The sequence below is a fragment of the Candida jiufengensis genome (assembly GCF_024610255.1).
Source record: "Candida jiufengensis strain CBS 10846 chromosome Unknown scaffold2, whole genome shotgun sequence".
NCBI classification, from domain to species: domain Eukaryota; kingdom Fungi; phylum Ascomycota; class Pichiomycetes; order Serinales; family Debaryomycetaceae; genus Lodderomyces; species Lodderomyces jiufengensis.
Genome location: NW_026261561.1, coordinates 1,094,323 through 1,115,612, shown reverse-complemented (window position 1 = coordinate 1,115,612; position 21,290 = coordinate 1,094,323). Strand labels below are relative to the sequence as shown.

At 25.9% G+C, this 21,290-nt stretch overlaps 8 protein-coding genes across 8 annotated transcripts; 3 read left to right on the top strand and 5 right to left on the bottom strand. All coding sequences in view use genetic code 12, as the record gives it.

The window, feature by feature from the left end:
• Positions 1-1,170: 1,170 nt before the first annotated feature.
• Positions 1,171-3,246, bottom strand: HGT5 (Hgt5p; the record flags this gene model as incomplete). The annotated part of the gene is made up of 1 exon (XM_051764125.1): positions 1,171-3,246. One exon carries the CDS (start codon positions 3,244-3,246, stop codon positions 1,171-1,173), a length of 2,076 nt encoding a protein of 691 aa, XP_051619587.1.
• Positions 3,247-3,907: 661 nt separating this feature from the next.
• KGF54_003526 (uncharacterized protein) lies at positions 3,908-4,966 on the bottom strand (the record flags this gene model as incomplete). Its single annotated transcript, XM_051764124.1, has 1 exon — positions 3,908-4,966. The coding sequence occupies one exon, from the start codon at positions 4,964-4,966 to the stop codon at positions 3,908-3,910; it is 1,059 nt and encodes a 352-aa protein (XP_051619586.1).
• Positions 4,967-5,946: 980 nt separating this feature from the next.
• Positions 5,947-8,613, bottom strand: KGF54_003525 (uncharacterized protein; the record flags this gene model as incomplete). The annotated part of the gene is made up of 1 exon (XM_051764123.1): positions 5,947-8,613. One exon carries the CDS (start codon positions 8,611-8,613, stop codon positions 5,947-5,949), a length of 2,667 nt encoding a protein of 888 aa, XP_051619585.1.
• A 785-nt stretch (positions 8,614-9,398) lies between these two features.
• On the bottom strand, positions 9,399-10,532 carry PEX7 (Pex7p; the record flags this gene model as incomplete). Its single annotated transcript, XM_051764122.1, has 1 exon — positions 9,399-10,532. One exon carries the CDS (start codon positions 10,530-10,532, stop codon positions 9,399-9,401), a length of 1,134 nt encoding a protein of 377 aa, XP_051619584.1.
• A 377-nt stretch (positions 10,533-10,909) lies between these two features.
• Positions 10,910-11,794, top strand: KGF54_003523 (uncharacterized protein; the record flags this gene model as incomplete). The annotated part of the gene is made up of 1 exon (XM_051764121.1): positions 10,910-11,794. One exon carries the CDS (start codon positions 10,910-10,912, stop codon positions 11,792-11,794), a length of 885 nt encoding a protein of 294 aa, XP_051619583.1.
• Positions 11,795-12,208: 414 nt separating this feature from the next.
• Positions 12,209-14,937, top strand: KGF54_003522 (uncharacterized protein; the record flags this gene model as incomplete). The annotated part of the gene is made up of 3 exons (XM_051764120.1): positions 12,209-12,212; positions 12,298-12,342; positions 12,398-14,937. The coding sequence occupies 3 exons, from the start codon at positions 12,209-12,211 to the stop codon at positions 14,935-14,937; spliced, it is 2,589 nt and encodes an 862-aa protein (XP_051619582.1).
• A 1,987-nt stretch (positions 14,938-16,924) lies between these two features.
• On the top strand, positions 16,925-18,118 carry SFP1 (zinc-coordinating transcription factor; the record flags this gene model as incomplete). Its single annotated transcript, XM_051764119.1, has 1 exon — positions 16,925-18,118. One exon carries the CDS (start codon positions 16,925-16,927, stop codon positions 18,116-18,118), a length of 1,194 nt encoding a protein of 397 aa, XP_051619581.1.
• Positions 18,119-18,474: 356 nt separating this feature from the next.
• KGF54_003520 (bifunctional choline kinase/ethanolamine kinase) lies at positions 18,475-20,169 on the bottom strand (the record flags this gene model as incomplete). The annotated part of the gene is made up of 1 exon (XM_051764118.1): positions 18,475-20,169. The coding sequence occupies one exon, from the start codon at positions 20,167-20,169 to the stop codon at positions 18,475-18,477; it is 1,695 nt and encodes a 564-aa protein (XP_051619580.1).
• Positions 20,170-21,290: the final 1,121 nt, after the last annotated feature.

Genomic DNA, 21,290 nt, shown 5'->3' with positions numbered 1-21,290 from the left:
AAAAATTAAAAGTACATTATATTTTGAGCTTTTCGTATTCGTGACATTTTCAGCAAGTGAATCTAGCAATACTCACTGTATACAATTTCTTATCTCTAAAAAGCGTGAGATCCCCCAAATGTATCATCAATCCTTCAAATTTTACACGTAGACAGCAACTGTTTCGAAAGGAAAAATTTGTCCTAATAGACTTAGCGGAACCAACCGAATCAGAAAATCCGTTCGATGATGGAATTCGTACTACGATGCAATAGACATTTCGTAAGAAAAAAAATTTTGAGGTTTAAACGGGTATAATTTCTAAATTTGGTAATATTTGGATCTGTTAAATAATAGAAAAAATTTTTCTTTTTTTATTAAGTGCTAGACAATAGCTCCAGATTATTCAGTTTAATGCAGAAGAAGTTTTGTCTGCGAAGAATTGTTTAGAGCGGATGTGTGCGTACGATGATGAATGATTAAGTACATTTATAAAACATTGTCACGAATTTTTTTTCTGGGATTGTCTTACTATTTAATTGTTAAAAATTAAAAAAAAGCTTCGTGACACTACAATGCTGTTCACGTTTATTGTAATTGATGAACCATTCTAGATTTAGACGTTTGTAGCGTTTACTAAATTAAATAAGATCATCAATTAGTTTTTTACTTGATCCTTGAAATCCCTTTTACCAAAAAATTGCCAAACCAGACAAAAAATAAGGATAAATCGTAATATGAACAAATGCCGAATATATGGAAAAAGTAACTCAAATCGAAAGACTTGTTTTAGGCTAATTCTGGGCTAAAAGTTTTTGATCTAAAAATTAATTATTTGTGAAAAAATGTAATTAGAAGTTTATTTTTAGAAGCAGATGAATTTAGGGTGTAAAAGTACTCTCTTTCCATCATGAGACATTATTAATCATATTCAAATTCATACACTAGCAAACTATTGTCTAATTACGGTTGTATATATTAAAATTTTGAGTACTCAATATCGATTTTGTGTAGAAAATGCTAATATTTTACTTGATTTGGCTGCAAAAAATTATTAATTAGCAAAAAGTCTAGATATTAACTACAACGAGTACAGAACAGCCGATATTTGGCATTAAGTCAAAACATTCAAAGTTTTAATTAAGCTAAAAGTCAAATCATTTTTTATTAAATACCTTTTCTATACGTTATTTATGAAGCCTGCTCATAATCTAAATCATTTAATGCTTGTAATTCAACATCATCACTTCTTATACCATGATGTCTATCTAAAAATAAATCATCTTTACTTTCATGCACTAAATTATCATCACCATCTAATCTATTATATTTTGAATGTAATCTTCTACTTTGTTTATCTTTTATTTTATTTTTCTTATTCTTAGATTTAAATTTCCTTCTTCTTAATAAGATTTTTTTGAAAGATCCCATTGCTCTATTTATAGGATTTATTGAATAAAAATCATTAAAAATTTCATCAATTTGTTCTAATTCTATACCTTTAGTCTCGGGGTAAAATAGTATAACACAAATTACACTAATTATACATGATCCAGCTGGGAATAAATACATTGCCCATTTAATATTTTGTCTCATAATTGGTGCAAATAATCCAACTATAAAATTACTTAACCAATTACATGAAACTGCAAGACTGACACCTTTTGATCTAACTGATAATGGATATGATTCTCCTGATAATAAAAATGGAATTGGTCCAAATCCAAATCCAAATGATGCATTATATATAATAACTAATATTGCAACTAGTATTGGTGTATAACTTTTATTTAAAAGCATGAAAACAGAAACTAAAACTAAACATACCCCCATTGCTAATCCACTTGTAACTAATATTGGTCTCCTACCCCATTTATCAACTAAGAACCAAGGTGGTATAGTAGATAATAAATAAATTATCCCATTAATACCAGTCATTAGTAAAGCACCAGATTGATTAAACCCAGCTTCTAAAAATACCATAGGTGCATAATATGAAATAATATTAATACCATTAAATTGAGCAAAAATTAATGAAGAACAAGCAACAAATATTCTTCTTTTATAATTCATAAATAAATGTTTCCATGTTCTTTCAGATTTGGGGGTTAATTTCCTCTCTTTTAATATAGAATTTTTAATCATAAAAAATTCAATTTTAGGTTTATTTGTAGATTTATGAGAATCATATAATAAACTTAATACATTAAACCCTTGTTGATCCATATCATTATCTAATAACCAACGAGGACTTTCAACAATGAAAAATCCACCAATAAATAAAACAAACGCTAACACAACTTGAATAAATAAAGGTAATCTCCAACTTAAATTAGCTAAAAATGAATGAGGTTTTGATCTAGTATCTTTAATATCTTGAATAAAATAACAAAAATAATCTACCCAAACACTTAAAGCGTATCCACTTATATTACCTGTAAATTCTCCACATACTAATTTCCCTCTTTCTTCACTCGGACTAATTTCACATTGATATGATGGTACAATAGTGGATAAAATCCCAACACCAATACCACTAAATACTCTTCCTATTGCAAATACAAACATATTAGGACAAAAAGATTGTAAAGTTCCACCAATCATAAAAATAAAAGTTCCCAACAAAATAGTTCTTTTTCTTCCAAATCCATCAGATATTTTAGCAACTAAAATTGAACTTATCATTGCACCAATTTCCAATATAGATATAACAACACCAATAGTAGCAGCACTTGGATCATGAAAATATCTATTAAAAGTATCAAATGCTAAAATTCCACTACATACACCTTGTTCATATCCAAATAAACTAACAAATAAACTAACAAAAGCCGATGTAAAATAAACTAATTTATTCCCCTTAAAACTTAGTTGTGAAGTATATTGTTTATTATTAAAATTTAAATTGTAATGATTACCAAAATCATCAGTATCATCATCATAATCATCAGTTGAACTTCTATTAAATTCATCAATATCTTCTTGTTCATTATCTTCTGATTGTTTAAATTGTATTGGATCGAATTCATCATCATCTTCAGATTGTAATTCATTATGTCCATCAGAACTCGAACTACCAGTCTTTCCATTTTTATTACCATTTAAATCAAGTAAATTTTGTGGTGGTGATTCATCATTTGAAGAATTGTGATCAACTATAGTTTCTTCTTCAAATGGATCTCGATGTATTGCAATTGGTTGTTCAATTGTTAGTATATTATCACTGAATGGGTCTTGATTATTATTCAGAAGGGGATTATATGACATTATGTTTATTCATTGGTTATATTTGTATATATATATGTAAATAATTATTATCTTTTAAATGAATATTTTGGAAATTGTAATTTATTCCAAGACTATTTGTACGAAATTTAAAGGAATGTTTTAATGTTTTGGTATATGTAAACTCAATATGACACTTTATAATTTTATGTTGATAATTAATCGAGACAGTGAAATAAATAGTGTCTTAAAATAAATATTCGTATATTAATTCATTATTAAGATTGACAAAGTAAATTAATCTCTTAGTTTGCTTTAAATAGAATTGTATTGTGTAGTAATTTTGTGATTAAAATCTTGGGGTTTATTGTCATATTATTTTAATTCTTGACATATTATGTTTATTTTTGTAGTAGACCCTTCAGATTTAAAATCCAGAGTTAAAAAGAGTTGTCTGTTCAGTATTCAATAATTACTATTATATATATACGTATTAGTCTAAATAAATTTATTGATCTATGCACAAACCTATGAAATTTGCCAATTGCTTCTCTATTTTGTTTTATCATTGTCTACTAAATAAATATCGGTATACTTTCTACCAAGCGTGATATATTTTTGTGATAAATTAACCAGTAAACTTGATACAATTTTTTTGACATGATAATGCTTGTTCTGCAATTGAAGTTTCAATACCCCAGTTTTATTTATTCTTTTTGAAATAACTTTCAATATAAAAAGCACCAAATAATGCAGTTAATGGAGTTAAATAAGCAATATTAATTAAAAGAGGTAAAGCTTGATCAGGAGAACTTATACAATTCATCAATTTTAAATGATCTTTTGAAACAATATGATTAGTATCAACTATCCAAACACAAGCATGTAAGACCGCTATCGACCCACCCACTACAAATTGAGTAATTTGCATTGAAGTTAAAATTTTTTTAAAAACTGTTGGAACTCTTATATGTAAACATGATAAAGTGAAATAAAAATACATTAATGAATGAATAAATGAGTTGAAAACGACGAATATCCAAATTGGTGGTGATTGAAATCTTACACCTGACCACATACACAACATTGCACCTGCATGATGATAACTTTGTAACAATGAAGATGGTCTACCTTTTAATAAAATTATAATAGTATCAATAACTTCATAAAATTTAGAAATATAAAACCAAAATCCCAAAATTTCTAAATTATGTAAACCTTGGGATTTGGTAAAGTATCTTGAAAATAATCCATTTTTGGAATCACAAACAGATTGGAAAAATAATTCAAGATTTTTTAAATTGTAATTTTCTATTTTAGTTGATTTAAAAAATGATGGAATTAATTCAAATTTAAAATTATTCATTATTGAACCTATTGTTGCTGTCATTCCAATAAAAGTCCATATTGAATATACACATAAAAATATATTATGTAAAATAACAAAAACTTTGAAAAGGGAAGTTTTAGAAATTGATGATGGAACAGCTGGTAATCTTTTCGGTATTGGCTTATTATCTTTTTTAGATTCTGATTCCAATTGTAATGATTTTTTAATTTGTTTATTTTTAATAACATTATTAAAATAATGAACCGAAGTGAAATAAATTATTGCAATTGTTAATGGTGTTGAACCATGCATACTAATTTCATATAATTTTGTTAAGAATTCATTTTGAAAAGGACTTGGTGGAAGTGGAGTATCTAATTTTGGCCATGTACTCCAAACATCAACGTTTGGTAAACCAAATTTAATTAACATTTTGATGGAATATTTATGGTATCTTTATGAGTAAATGGAAAATTACTTTCAATTTTTTTGTGATGAATATTTGATTATTTATAAATATAATTTATCTAAAACATTTTGTGTTCTATTAATCGAGTATAGAAAAATGTATAATTATGCTTGCATAAATAATAAGAATTATTTAATTAAAGATGTTTAATTTTATTTTGCAATAACTTGAAAATTTAAGTTTTGATGCATCGCGCTCGGAAATTGCTTTTATGGGTAAATAATGCTACCAAAATTTTAAAATCTTGTTGGGTTTTTTTACGTTTCATATTTATTGTACTATACTAATGATACTTTGAGATCAGCGATAGTGATTGATTACTTGAAAATAGTACTTGAGCCAATTATAGAGCTATGCAAAATTAGATACATTATCTTTCGTGGCTTATACATGCTTTTCTTTCAAGTTCTTTCAGAGAAAATGCAACGATTTAATAACATTATTTCCAAAAATATCCGATTATATTTTGTAACTGCATTTTACCTAAAACTCCGAAAACACAAATTCTATTTTTACAAAGAGAAACATAATTATTTCTTATTTTACAAATCTGCCGAGGAATAAAGTGCTTCTTTTTGAGAATAGAATTATTCAGATCTCAGCTTATTTTATGGAAACATATCTCGAGTTCCAAGATCCGTTTTCAAGCAATTAACAAAAGTCCAAACACAATCTTTCAATTCGAAGCCTGTTAAACTAGAAAATTGTATTGTTACAAGAAACTTTTTTCTTTATTTATAACGATTTTATAACACACATATTTTTAACTTCAAATCTCAACTTTTAACTTCAAATCTCTTAGCCAAAAACGACTCATTTTCAGACAATTTCTAGAAATGCTAGATTAAGTGAGGACTACAAAATTATATTCTATGGGTATAATTCGATATCTCATTAATAAATAGTTAGTAATACTATACAACGTAAAAAATACATAATCTCATTAAACATTATAAACAAAATTATTAACTCCTTGTTGATTATAATCAAAAGGTTTTAATTTAACAGGAGAATTTAAAAATTGTTGTTGGTTTTGGTAATAGTGATGATGATGATATTTTGAAGGTGAATTAAAAAATGACTGATCAACAGTACTTGGTGAAGAAGAATTGTAATAAAATTGTTTTTGTGGGGATGAAGGTTGTGATACATTAGAATAATATGATTGTTGGTAATTTTTAATTGGAGAAGACATCATCAATTGTTGTCTTGATGGTGATACGATATAATGTTTTGTTGCTGAATTTGAACCACAACTTTCTAAATTGACTTGGTTTTTTATAGGAGATCCGTTGTTCAAATTTGTGATTAATTGTAATGGCATTGATTGTTGATTTAAATTTGATGTAAATCTTTGGATTTTAATTGGTGATGATAATGATGTGTTTAAAATTGAATTGAATATGTAGTTTGACATTTCTATTACTGAAAACCCTTTGTTTCTTAACCAATAAGTTAATGATTCAATTGCGTTATTTAATTTTGTGATCGGTTCATTGTCGTAATAGGATAATATAATTTGATGATATGATAAACCACTGTCAATTGGATGTTCATTGACTATTAAATCGTAGCCTAATAATAATTTAAATGGTATTAAAATATGATTTTTAAAATCTTCTTGATTATTAATACCAAATACTTCATTAAATTTGTTGAAACTTGAAGTGAATTTGAATTCATAACATTGTGGTAATAAATCTTGTAATGCTTTTGCACAATTTTTAATTTTCAATTCTGATCCTTTAATGTTGAACTCTAAAACATTTGAATCAAAATTATCAATTGAATTTGGGAAATCTATAAATGAATTATATTCAGATTCTAAATTATTAATTAAATTTAATTTGTTATTGCTAAGTAATGATAAATATTGATTTTTTAAAATTTGAAACTTGATGTTGTAGTATAAAGTAACATTTTGTTGTTGTACCTCGTTAATACAATATTTTGAAACTAAATTATCAATTTCATTTTTGACTAATGGAATATTTGACATATTTTTTCTTGGACATTTTATCAATACATTTGAATTTCTTTGGAAACAAAAATTTAAATTTGATGAAACATCAGCAGTGATTGATGAAAGTTTAATAAATACATTGTATTTTTTCATTATTGATTGAATCATTGAACCTCCATTACCAATTATAGATTTATGGAATACTTCAGGAATGTTAAATTTTAATTCTGATGGTAATTCCAATTCTATTAATTCAATAGCTTGTGGTAAAATATAAGTTGATGAGGTATTTATATCAATATTAAAACTAAATTCATTATAAGGAGTGAAATAAATTGTTGGAATATTATTCAATTGATTTAAAATTTTTATTAATTTACCATTTTTTTTACCACTTATAAATTCTTTTTGATCATTAGTTAATTCTAATTGTATATTTAAATTTGTTGAAAATTGTGCAAGTTTGTTAAGTAATTGTTTAATTTCCTTATTATGACCAATAATTTTGAATGAAGTGTCTTTAGTGGTAACAGTACAGGTTTTAGTATATTGACACATTTGAATAATTTCTTGTTGATGAGTTGTTATTCCAGTGATTGTATAATACTGAGCCGCAATTAAACATAATTCAGTTATACATTCGTCAATTGTTTCAACTTTACTACCTTGAACTATGATAGTTGAGTTATTTGATTCACCTAAACTTGGAAACTGCATGAAAGTACCATGTTTCAACATTAAATTGATAAGTTCTTTTTGATTATTCATTATAATTAAATCAATTTTAGATTGATTCATTGTAATTTTTTTAGTAATTAATGAAACTTTATTGTTATTTAATTTTTCCAATATTGTTTTAGTTAACAGTAAATCAATTAAATTTTTTGAAGTTATCCAAATTGACATATCATAATTATTGGTTAAAATTTCAGAATTATATAAATTTGGTAATAAATCAGGTATATAAATAATTGAATTTGTTTGTTTTGCAATTTTTTTAAAATTATTTAAATTTGTTCCACCAATTAACGGAATTAAACTCAATGGAATTTGAAATGAATCAATGTTGTAGTTAGATAAATACAGATCAATCAATATTTTTAATGATGTTTCAGAAATTGTAACATTATCTTGATTTCCAATCATATGTAATGAATAAGCAATTTCCGATTTAGTTGTGTTATCAAATGATAATTTATCATTATTTAAAATAACTTCAACTTGGTATCTTTCACATAATTTATTCATTTGATTTATAAATTTCTCATTTATTAATAAAAACTCAGAATTATCAATTGTTATTGTTTTGGAAATAATTGAGTTGAAATTGTATAAAATTTGAGATTTGATATCAGTTTGATATTGTGAATCACCATTTATTATAATATTGATCATTTGATTTTGCATCAGTGGATTTATTAATTCAATGTGATTATTTCTATTATTTGATAATTGGTTTAATTGATTACATTTTGCTTGTAAAACAGTTAAATTATCCATTATATTATATGTCTCCCCATTTGTTTCATTAAAATGATTTCTCCATAATCCAATAGAAGTTTCATAATAAGTTTGTACTGAATTTTTAGTTACTTTTGGATCAATTTTAAAAGTATATGGTAGATTTAAGGTAGTTGATATTGACATAATTTAATTATAAATATAGTAGATAATTAATTAATTTGAATGAAAATTAATTATATGGTTTTTCCAAAAAAATTTAAGCCAAAGATATGACAATCTTGAAACAATATATAAGTTACAAGAATTATGAACTTAGTATCATCTATCATCCATCATTAATCATATATTTTATTAATCTTGTTTCAGTATTAAATCATGTATTAAATTTATTATATTTGAAAATTACCTAATTAAGAATATTAATTATTATTTTATGCAGAATAAATTAAATTTTAAACTTTTGATTGTTTTTAATTTAAACTATTTAAGAAATCTCAGTATTATTATTATAATAGAAGGGTGCTACCAAATAGAATACACAAAATCAAAATTATCTTTTTTTAGTAATTATAATAAAATTCTTTAAACATATACGTTTAATTTTATTAAATACAATAGAGGGATCAACAAGATAGAGACGTTTTTGATCAACCTAACTTTAAAAATTTACTATAAATAGTAAACGTTTGATTATATTTGACTGGCTAAACGCACTTCTGAATTTCTTCTCTTTGCTCTTTTCACAAAACTATATTAAAAGTCCGAATAAATCTGTTACTATGATAAGTTTTCTTACTTTTGGAGAGCACCCAAAAAAATATGCAAACCCCATATTTTCAGAATTGAAATTCTCCTTATTCAGATATCGCAAATTTATAATTCTTACTCCATTAAATCTAGTAATACATTCATGCCATTAATGCTAAAAAGAATTCCAACTACTATCTTCTATTAAATTTTTAAAACTGTTATAGTCTTTTTGAATCCCATATATAAACCATTTCATCCCATCCAGTAGTTGCACACCAACCAGGTTCACCCCATAAACTATAATCACAACCAATAACAAATTCTCTATGATCACCAAATATTTTACTTTGACCACCACCTCTACTACTTAAAAATCTTGCTCTTTCATTACTTTCATCTCTCCAAATTCTTGATGTCATATCATAAGAAGTACTCATTAATTCTTTAGAATCATGAGGTGACCATTGAACTTTTCTAACTGCAAATTCATGACCTAAAAATTCATTTAATGGGGAAGGACCAAATTTATGATGTGATGGCATTGGTTTTTGTGGTATTGGTTGATCTAATTTTGATATCATTCTTAAATCCCATATTCTTATTGATTTATCAGTTCCGCCAGAAGCTATTATAGTTGATTTATATTTATTCCAATCTACTGATAACGTTTCTAATCCATTATGTGATACAAAATGTAATTGTAAAGGTTGTGGTGATCGTATATCCCAAATTTGAATTTGTGATGCACCTGTACATGATACAACTGTTGATGGTGAATGTGGTGAAAATTGTGCTGAATATATACAATTTGATGTACTTGTTTGTTGTTGATTTAGTTGATGTTGTTGTTGATGCAGTAATGGAGGTAGTTGTTGTGATGTATTTGGTTGTACTTTCGTAGTATGATCTACTCCACCAGGATTTAAAGTTAACATTGATTCTTGCCTTTGATGTGACCAAATTTTTATAGTACCATCCCAACTTGCAGTTATGAAATTAGTTTTATCAACTAAATTCCAATTTATAGAAAATACTTCTCTTTGATGTTCTTTCCATTGCATTATTGGGAAATTAGGAACCGTTATGTCAAATAATTTTATAGTACCATCACCACTTGCAACAACGCATTGATTCTCATGAATTTCACTCCATGATAAATCAAACAATCCATCTTGAGTTTCCCATGATATTTGATCAATTATAGAACCATTTGGTTCAATATTTAAAATATATAGTCTACCATTTCCAACTAATCCATAATTTGCTGCTGTTGCTACTGCTAATTTATTATCAAAGAAAGGTGAATATTGAATACCATAACCATTATATCCTTTTGTCCTATACGATAGCATCAAGGAGATTTGAAGTTGTGGTTAATAACAATAAATAACTAGTTGTATTTTATGGTTAGTACTTAAATAGAATTTCTTAATTTTTTCACACTCTATTCTTATTTTTCTAATTATACAAAAGCGGCTAAATTATATTAAAATGGAGATCAAAAATATAATTTATTTATTTACTTTATAAATTCATTAAATATATTAACAACACGAGTAATACTTTTATACAACTACCTTCAATTGATTCATTCATTTCCTGAGATCTAATTATTAGTATCAAATACATTCATTTATTTAACCCATTCAAATTGATTATCACAAGTATATTAGCATATTTAATTTATAAATTTTTCCCATTTATAAATTTTTTACCAAGTAATGATTCAATGAATAAATATTTTCAAATATTTGGAATTTACTTACCATTAAAACTAACACGAAATTGGCTATATATAACTACTACTATATTATCTTCCATTTTCATAATTTTACCAATAAGTTTTATTACATATAATAAATATTATAATACTTTAATTCCTATATCAAATTCACCTTTTATTAATTTGAAATTTAATGAAATACATAATAATAATATTTTTGATAATTACAATCAGGAAAATGACAATATTTTAATTTCAAATTTAATAAGTACTTCAAATTTTGAAAATTTTAAATTTGATGATAAATCTCCATATATTTTCAAAATAAAATTGAACTTATACTGTTCAAAAAATTTACAACATACAAAATGTATAAATAAAATAGACTATATTTTCAATTCAACTTTGAAAAATTCATTTATATTAGATTGTGATCCAGTTTCCGTTTATTCAAATAAGAATCAATTTATTCCATATGGTTTTAAAAATTATATACCTTCAAATATAATAAACTTTCAAAAAAATAATGAAATTGAATTAGATATTTTCGAGATAATGGGTGATAAGTTAAATCAAGAAAACAATAAAATTTTAAATCTAGTTGGAACCAGTACGGAATTTGATTACAATAAATTATTATTAAATAATATTCAAAATTATATAATAGATGATAATGAAAGTTTCGCATGGTTTGAAATAAAATGGACTGGATTTAGATATTACTTGGTTAAATATTATTATTTCTTTTACGTGTTAGGAACATTAATATTTTGGATTATAAGTAGTACAACTTCAGTACTCATTGGGTATGCTATGTTATGGAAAACTATTTCAAAGATTCAAAGAAAAAATGAAAAAAGATTACCTAAAATCAAACAAGAACGTATTTAGTTCAATGAAATAATATTAATATTAGAGCTGTTTCTGATTTTGAGCATTTTACAAAGGATTTATGAAACACTCATTTTAATCTACAAATCGAAGTGAACGCTTTTTTGTGAGTGCTTGTTATCAAAGCAATTGATCATTAACACTTTGTTAAACAAGGTCTCGTTAATAAACTCCTATTCTCTTTTATCTAAATACTAAGACCAAATATTAAAATTAAATTTAGTTAAAAGAGAAATTTTAGATTATGTAATTAAAAAAAAAAAAAAAGAGAAAAGAGAAAACCAGAAAACAAAATAAAGAAAAAGGAAACCATTTTAAAATTGATATCAAAATCAATTAATTTATTATTAAAAAGACATCATCAAATTCAAGACTTTATCTCATCAGCAAATATATAAATAGTGGAATTACAAGATGGGTATGTATTGAATTCAATGACATAAGGGGACAATCTTCGTCTGCTTTCTTTTTTTTTGAGATGAATACTAACTTTTAAATAATAGCACCACCTAAGAAGATGAGTTTGCAAGAATTCTTCCAGGACGAATGTATGTAAACATATTTTAATAACCAAACTTTGCTCAATTACTAACGTCAGTTTAGCTTTTGGTGGATCCTGGGCAGATACGGATATAGATATGGCTTCAATTTCAGTACCCATTGAAAAATCATATGGTTATGATGATTCTGTAAGAGGTAGCAATGGACCAAGTGGGAACTTTGGACCTCCATATATTGTAAAATTACTCAATTTACCAATAACGGCAAATGATGCATTTATACAAGATTTATTTCAAAGTAGATTTACAAATTTTATAAAATTTAAAATAGTAACTGATCCATCATCAAATATCTTGGAAACTCATGTTATAAAAAGAGTTGCATTTGTTGAATTAGAATCTCCTCAAGATGTTTCAAAAGTGTTGAAATGGCATGATTTGTACTATAAAGGAAATAGAAGAGTTATTGTTGAAATTGCAGATTTTAATGATTTTCAAAATTGTATACAATTTAATCAAGACCATTATGACGAAATTCAACAAATTCAACATGATTTTATTGCTCAAAAACAACATCAAAAACAACCAAGACATATGGCATTATTAGATGAATTAGATCAAAAATCTGGTTTAAGTCATGGTTATGGAGGGGGGAATTATCATCATCAAAATAGAGGACCACCACCACCAATGAATCAACAATTTGGAGGTCCAAGATCACCAGAAAAATATCATACATCACCTCGTCAAAGAAATAGATCTTTTGATTCATCTTTTCCACCACATAAACAACATTTTCATGGATTACAATCAGCTTCTGGACCTCAACAACAACATCACGAGGAACATCATGAATCAATTTTTCCTACACAGTTAAAATCGAAGTCAAATCCATTTGGAGCAGCAAAACCAGTTGATACATTATCAAAACAACAAGAAATTGAGAAAAGACTTATAAATTTAAATCAAACTACTGTACAAACTTTGGGAGATGATACAAATATTGATATTGAAAACACCATAAAACAATTTCACGAAAGTGGATCACCTCAATATAGAAATCAATCTTTATACACAAGAAGACCATCAACCGAGAAAAAACCATCTATTGCAATATTAAAAAGAACTTCAGTTGATCATCAACATCCTACGCAACTACAACAACCACCACCACCACCACCACCACCACCACCACAGCAACAACAACAACCATCAAATTTTGCACAACCAACTCCAAAGCAATCCCCAGGTTATACGGTAGCTCCACAACCTCAGAATCAATATACATCAAATGGTACTGGGAAATCATTAGCACAATTATTAAGTGAAAGAACAGATTTAGTTTCAAATCCTCCAACTGGTGGGAAAAACACTCCACCAACACCATCTATAAAACCACCAATCATATTAAAAAAGAAGACTGTTGCATCACCACCATCTAAAAATGTAGATTTGACTATAAAAGAAGGTGATTTTATAAAACAAGAACAGGCAAAGAAGAAACTTCAACAACAAGAAACAGAAGAGCAACAACAAACAAATCAATCACAATTTCCAATACAGCTGCCTCAAGAACAATATCAAAATTTGAAAACAAAATCAGAATCTAAACCTCAGTCACAAAGTCAACAACAACAACCGAAAGATGACTTAAATCAAAAAAGACCAGATTTCAAGAAATTATTTGAACACCTTTCTGTAAATAATGATCATACTGATTCAGCTACACCATCATCAACAACAAGAGGACGAGGTAGAGGTAGAGGTACATTCAGGGCTCGAGGAAGAGGAAGAGGAAGAGGTGGGTTTTCATCATATCAATCTGAATCTCATTCTGCAAGTCAGGCAGTTGAAGAACCATCACCAGCACAACAAGATCAATCCCAACAATTAAAAGAATCTACTACTACCCAATCTATTCCAATTTCTTTAAAAGATGACACACAACCATCAAAACCATCAAAACCAGAAGAATCATTTTTGTCCTCAGAATTTGAAGAACAAGTAGAGGAAAGTGATATACCAAGAAAATTCCGTAAACAACAACCACAATCTAAAATCATAAACCAACATTCTCAACTACATCTGGTTTCAACACCATCAATCAATATACAACTTGGTAATAACGAAAATCTCAACAATAATCACAATCAATCAGATTATGAAGAAATTAAAATAAGACCGGTATCTGCAGATGCTACAACCTCTTCAAGAGACAAATTTGAACCTTTTCCAAAACCAACGGTACCATCAGAAATAAAATCGGCATTACCAGATCTGATTATAAATAATGGAGCAACCTCAAAAAATCATCAATTAACAGATCAGAAAAAACCAGATATACCAAAAGAATCAGACTCAAATTTAAATGAACAAACAGACACCACCACTACAACGACAACAACATCAGACAATATTGAAGAACCAGAATCATCAAATGTATCAATTTCATCAAGAGGTAGGGGAAGAGGTAGAGGTAGAGGTACAAGAGGTAATAGAGGATATATAAGAGGATACAGGGGTTCAAGAGGTAGAGGTGGTCGAGGTAATTCTGAATCTGGTGGGTTTGATTCTCGTCATTATCAATATATTCGTCCCAAAACAACAACAACATCAGAATCAACAACAACTTCTACCGAATAAATTCACCATAATTGATGGAAAAACGCTTTAAAGAAAGTTAATAGCTAATTAATGTATATGATATAAATTAATAAATTTAGGAAATATATTTTTTTAATTTATAATCATCCAAACAAACTAAAACGCAATTGATTTTGTAACTTAATCTCAAGCTAAGCGATGGTTTACAAAATTCTAAGATTTTTAAAAGTAAGTTTGTGAATTAACAATTAACTTTAAATTCTCAATATTGATTTCTTGTCTTTTATTTTTGTAGTGGTTCCTGTATATAAATTAAATATTATTGTTTCAGAAACATTAAGCACTAAAAATTTAGCGGAAGGTACCACATATTAAAACAAAAACACGGCATTGATACATTTAAAGACTGGAAATTTTTTAATGATCATGTATATCAACCTGACTAAGTTAACATGGTAACCGTGATAAAAAAAAGAAAAGTAGTTATGTAGCTCACCAAAAATTTATGAAATATTGCTTTTAATTTTACGGACGGTTAAATTTAAATCGCAAGTGAGACAAAATTTAAATTTGTACTAAAATATAAAATCATCGCACGATATTAATTTAATAAACAATAGGAGGAGGGTAGTGTAAGTTTGGTAAAACGGTGAAATTTCATATTTTTCAAAATACGACTTTTTTATGGTTTTGAGCTACTTTTATTTTGATACTAGATATAAACATGTAAGACGATGCTGTCTACGATTACAGCATCACTGTTGAGCGGTAGTTCATTTGGCTACAGTGTTATGACTTATAGCTACAGTATTATCACTTATAAATAAGTAAAAGCAGACTCTTCTCATAAAAAGGGAAATTGAATTTGGTTCTATTCATTTGTAGTTCGATGTCTCGCAATTTCCCGGAGACATTTAACTTCACATCATACTTAGACTAAAGAAGAAGTATGAAGACAAGTTGCAAATTTGAATATGAATAATACATTCCAAGTTATAGATATCAGTCGATGTTAGGTTTTAAATTTTGCGAGTAGTTTAATAAGAAATAGAGTTTTGAGTTCAAAGTTAATATTGATCTTTACATAAAGTATATGTAATACATTTAACATAATGTCTTGTAATGAACTATATAATACTAGGAATTCAAATTAACTTTTTAACAACGACTATTGAGTTTTAATTTCGGCATAATGATAACCATTACTTTAGTGATGAGACTAGAGTTGTTAATTAACAAGGTCGTCAATAGTGGTTGAATTGTATCAATGAGTTTATGTACATTGAACTGTTTTTACAATAAGAATATAATAATTTATTATATTTAAATAAAATATATCTCTATGTACTTTCATAATAATTGTATAATAGTATAATATTAAACTTGAAAATTATGAAATAATTTAGAATAATATAAAATAATTAAATGTCTTTTGTTTCCCTTTTTTTTTTCACAAACTTATAAATACAAAGAAACAATAGAAATATATCATTTATACCTTTTGATTGGAGTTGAAAGAAAGAAAGGAGACTTATTAGAAATATTTAGTTTTCACAAGATCAAGTTAATTATACATAATACTTTTACTACCATTAACAAGAGTAAAACATTCTACAAAACTTTAATATAATTTAATCTCAACTACAACATCATTTTTATATACATTTATATTTTCCAAAACATAAGTAAATTTATACACCCCCATAATCCTTTACTAAACAGTTCATTCAAACAAAAGTTTATTCATAAAATAAGTTCATATTCATATTTATTCATCAACTTATTCACTACATTCAAGGATATACTCTTTATATAAAACATACTATAATAATATAATATTAATAATAAATTACTATTTAAATACTTATTATTATATTATTTAATATTTATATTTACATTAATAAATTTATTTAAGGGAAAAAAATAAAATAAATTTAAATTATATTTAAATATCTAATAATTAATAATACAAAAAATAAATCATTAATAAATATATATATCATATCAACCATATCAAATATTCATCATGTTTAATACCAAAATATTTGATAATAATAATAATCAATCAAATAATATACCAATAGATTCATCAAATTATCAACAAGATAATAATAATATACAGCCGCAACCAATAGATATTACATTCAATCATCGACCTTCAATTTTTAATAATAGTAGGTTTAGAAGAGAATCAGTGGCTCATTCTCAAGGTATGGGTGGTATATCATGGGGTTCTGTTACTATTGGATCATGGTTGAAAGATGAAGTTATGTCTACAACTACAAATAATAATATTAATATTAATAATAATAATAATTTTTTAAATCCTCATCAACCAAATATACAACAACAATTACATCAACATCAAAATTTAATAAATCCAAGGAGAGGTTCATTTAGAAATACAGTACATCCAAGTATGTCACCACAACAACAAACTTCATATTTACCAAATTTAGAAGCTGATTATTGTAAAGATTATAATTGTTGTGGCGAAATATTACCAACTTTACACGATTTATTAAGACATTATGAAGAAAGTCATATTTCTGCTTCTCCTCCTGTTGATACAAGTCAACATTTAATAAATAATAATAGAAATAGAAATAATTATAATAATATTCATAATGTTATGGAAACTGTTTCAACAACTGATGTATTTTTAAATAATAATCATAATAATAATAATAATCATCATAATGAATTCAATATACATAATCAACATAATCAACAACATAATCAACAACATAATCAACATAATCAACAACAACATAACCAGACGCAACAACAACAACTTCAGCAGAACCAACATCATAATAATAATAATCAACAAATACCTCAACAAAACTACAATCAATCAGGATCACCTAATAGAGATATTGAAATGGATACAGGAGAAGATGAAGGATATATAGATGATCCAGCACGTCAATTATATTATCAAGATGATGAACATAAACCTTTCAAATGTAATGTTATTGGATGTGATAAAAGTTATAAAAATCAAAATGGTTTAAAATATCATAGAAGTCATGGTCATCAGGGACAAACTTTAAGAGAAAACCCAGATGGTACAGTTAGTGTTATAGATCCTGATTCAAATAATCCAATGGATAATCCTGCATTAGAAAAAGATAAACCATATAAATGTAATGTTTGTAATAAACGTTATAAAAATTTAAATGGTCTTAAATATCATAGAGGACATACAACTCATTAAAGTAATAAAAAAAATATAAGTATAATAGTAGTAATATTAATGGTCATAAATATTAGCAATAATAATAAATTCTTGTTCATAGTGGTTTACTGGGTATTTTATTCTTTTGATTAATTAATTATTTGGAATTTTTTTTGGTTATATTTCTTGAAGATACTGAAGAAAAAGGATGATAATTGATTTTGTTTTAGATTGTGAATAATTTTATTAATTTGTTTCTTGTAATGTTTTAATTTTGTATAATTTTTAGTTTTTTTATAGGAGTTAAATAGTTCAAATGCATTTGTTTGATTATTTTTTGTAAAGAGATTTAGATTATCTAGGTTTGTTCTAGCAAAGTATTGTATTATTATAATCTATACCATACCTATTGTATCAATATTTAAGTATTTAACTAAATCTATATATTTTGGAGAAATTTCTTTTTTTGTTAATAATCCCAATTGTAAAGCATCACCTAAAAATAAGGAAATTTTCTGATTTGAATATTTTAAATAATCAAAATCATCATCACTGGATGTAATAGCTTCTTCAGTAACAATTTCAATATCATTATTTTCATTTTGTTTAATTTCTCCATTATTTTCATCAAGATTTAAATTTTCAATATCAACTGTAATATTATAAGTTGAATCAACTCCAATTTCACTAGCTGATTTTTGTAATTTTGGTTTTATTGGACCGTTTTGAATTAATCCCCAAAAACACCAATAAATTTGTACTGAACCTCTCCAATATATACATTCATTATACATTTTTTCAATTTCATATTGAATAATATTTAAAGCATCTTGATTTGGATCATTTAATAAATTTATTGAACTTTTTGAACTTTTTAAATTTGATGAAGGTAATTGAAAATCATATTCAATATAAGATTTTAAAAGATTTAATTGTTGTAATCTTGTTGGATATTTTTTTTCATCCAAAAAATATGATCTTACTGGATCATGATAATCTGTCATCCATTCACTAAAATGATTAACTATATCAAATGCTGGGAAATTTGGTCCTGAATATTCAAAATCTATAACTACTAAATTTGAATCCTTTTTATTTGATGTTGATTTTATTGTTATATCATTTACTTTTGTGGTAGTGGTTGGTGAATCAACTATTATATCTTCAGCTTTAAAAGTTTCACATAATAATAAATTCCCATATTGAGTATCATTATGACAAAATTTATAATTTAATGTAAATCCATCATCATCATATTTTGAAAATAACCAATGTTTGTACTTAAATACAATTTCTTTTAAGTCATCAAATTCCATCATGAAAATATCTTTTGGATCAACTCCCGCAGCCAAATATCCAGGTAAATATTCATTTTCAAAAATTTTCATCCATTTTTCAATTAATCTCCAACAAGTAGGCATTGGCCTATAATCCTCTTCATCTAATTCAATTTTATAATGTAAATCTTTCATTCTTCTACCAAACATTTGTGATATAACTTCATCTCTAATTTGTTCTTTATTTAATGTTATAAATCCATCTAAAAATTGTTCAAATCTACCATTTGTAAAAATCCCCAATAATCTTGGACCAATTCTCTTTTGTGATAATTTAATCAAGGTTAATAATTCATGATCTCTATCTATTAATTCATCTACATTTTTCCCATAAACTCGTAATAATAATGAAGGTAATACTATATCTTGTAATACATCATTATATTCTACTTTATATATCGAATTTGTTAATGCACCTGAAATTCTATTTACTTTTAAATATTTTATATCTAAATTTTTTTTATGCCATTTACTTATTCTTAAAGTTTTAGTTAATGCTATTATATCTTGTTTAAAAAAATCAGCAGGTAATGAATTATCTAATATAACTTGTATTGAAGGTATATTTCTATCATGATTAATTTGAGTTGATGTAACTGTTAATTTATTCAATGATGAACTTGATAATGATCTCTTTGTAGATGATAAGCTTGGTCTACGAGTAGCTGAAGTTGATCTTGTGTTTGCTGTTGAATTTCTAGTTCTTGATCTTGATCTTGACCTTGATGAACGATTTGCTGGGGTAATTTCCATGTTTGTGTTTGAACTTTTATTGTGATTTGAAATAATTGCTATCGAGAATAAAGTTGTAGATGAGATATGCTAGTAGATGCTATGGTCGTAAAATGATTCGAAAAAAAACTTTGAAGAATTTGATCTCGTAACAATGATTAAATTCAGTTTGTTGGTAAATCCTAAAATGTTGTAAAAAATAAATTATAACGATAATAATTTGTTATCATGAACATAAAAAAACTCTCTTTAACTTTAATAGTTTTTTTTTCAGCACATTAACTATAAAGTCACATGACTCTCTAATATTTTAACTTTTATTACTTAATGCGGTATTTGGTCTTATGATGCTACAAGATACAAATATATTAATATATTCATAGTATCTAGATGAATATATACTAATTTTTGGTACACACTAAGATGGACAACCTGATTCTAAGTATCTATATAATGTATAACTTTTGAGCATTTACTACAGAAATCCCAATTGTTTGTTTTACTAAACAGATCAGGGGTTTCATTTTTGATACACTTTAATTACTTTCCTTAAGTGATAAGGTAGAAAAAAAACTTTAAAAGAAGAAGTTTTCAAAATAAAAACTACTTGATCATTTACTTCAATTTGAAACCAACTAACAAGTGATTACAAATTGGATGACTAGTTTTTAAAAATTGATGCTGATTATTTAAAAACTGAAAAAACTCGGGCTAAAGAATATAAATTTTTGTGAAAAATCATATTATAGAAGCTTTGTCAGCGAAGTTATGAACTTTTGTCAATTCTAGACTGCATCGATTTATTCCGTGCTTAAGATCTTTTCAAAAATTTCTTTACAATATAGATCGCTACTTTAAGAAGTTTATCTAAAATTATCATTTTCACCATTTCAAAGCCAACATAACATTTAAATTATATACTTATGTGGTATGCCATAGCATTTTACTCTCATTATATTAATACGTTCAAATATTGTGTACTACTTAATGAATGAAGTTATATAGAAGATTTATAAAACTGTATAAAGAAAAAAAAAAAAATTACAGTTCATTTGAAACACAATTTGGTAGCTATAAATTCATTGGTTGGCAATTAGTTTGCTCACATTTGACAGATCTAGCATGACCTATTCAGTTTAACT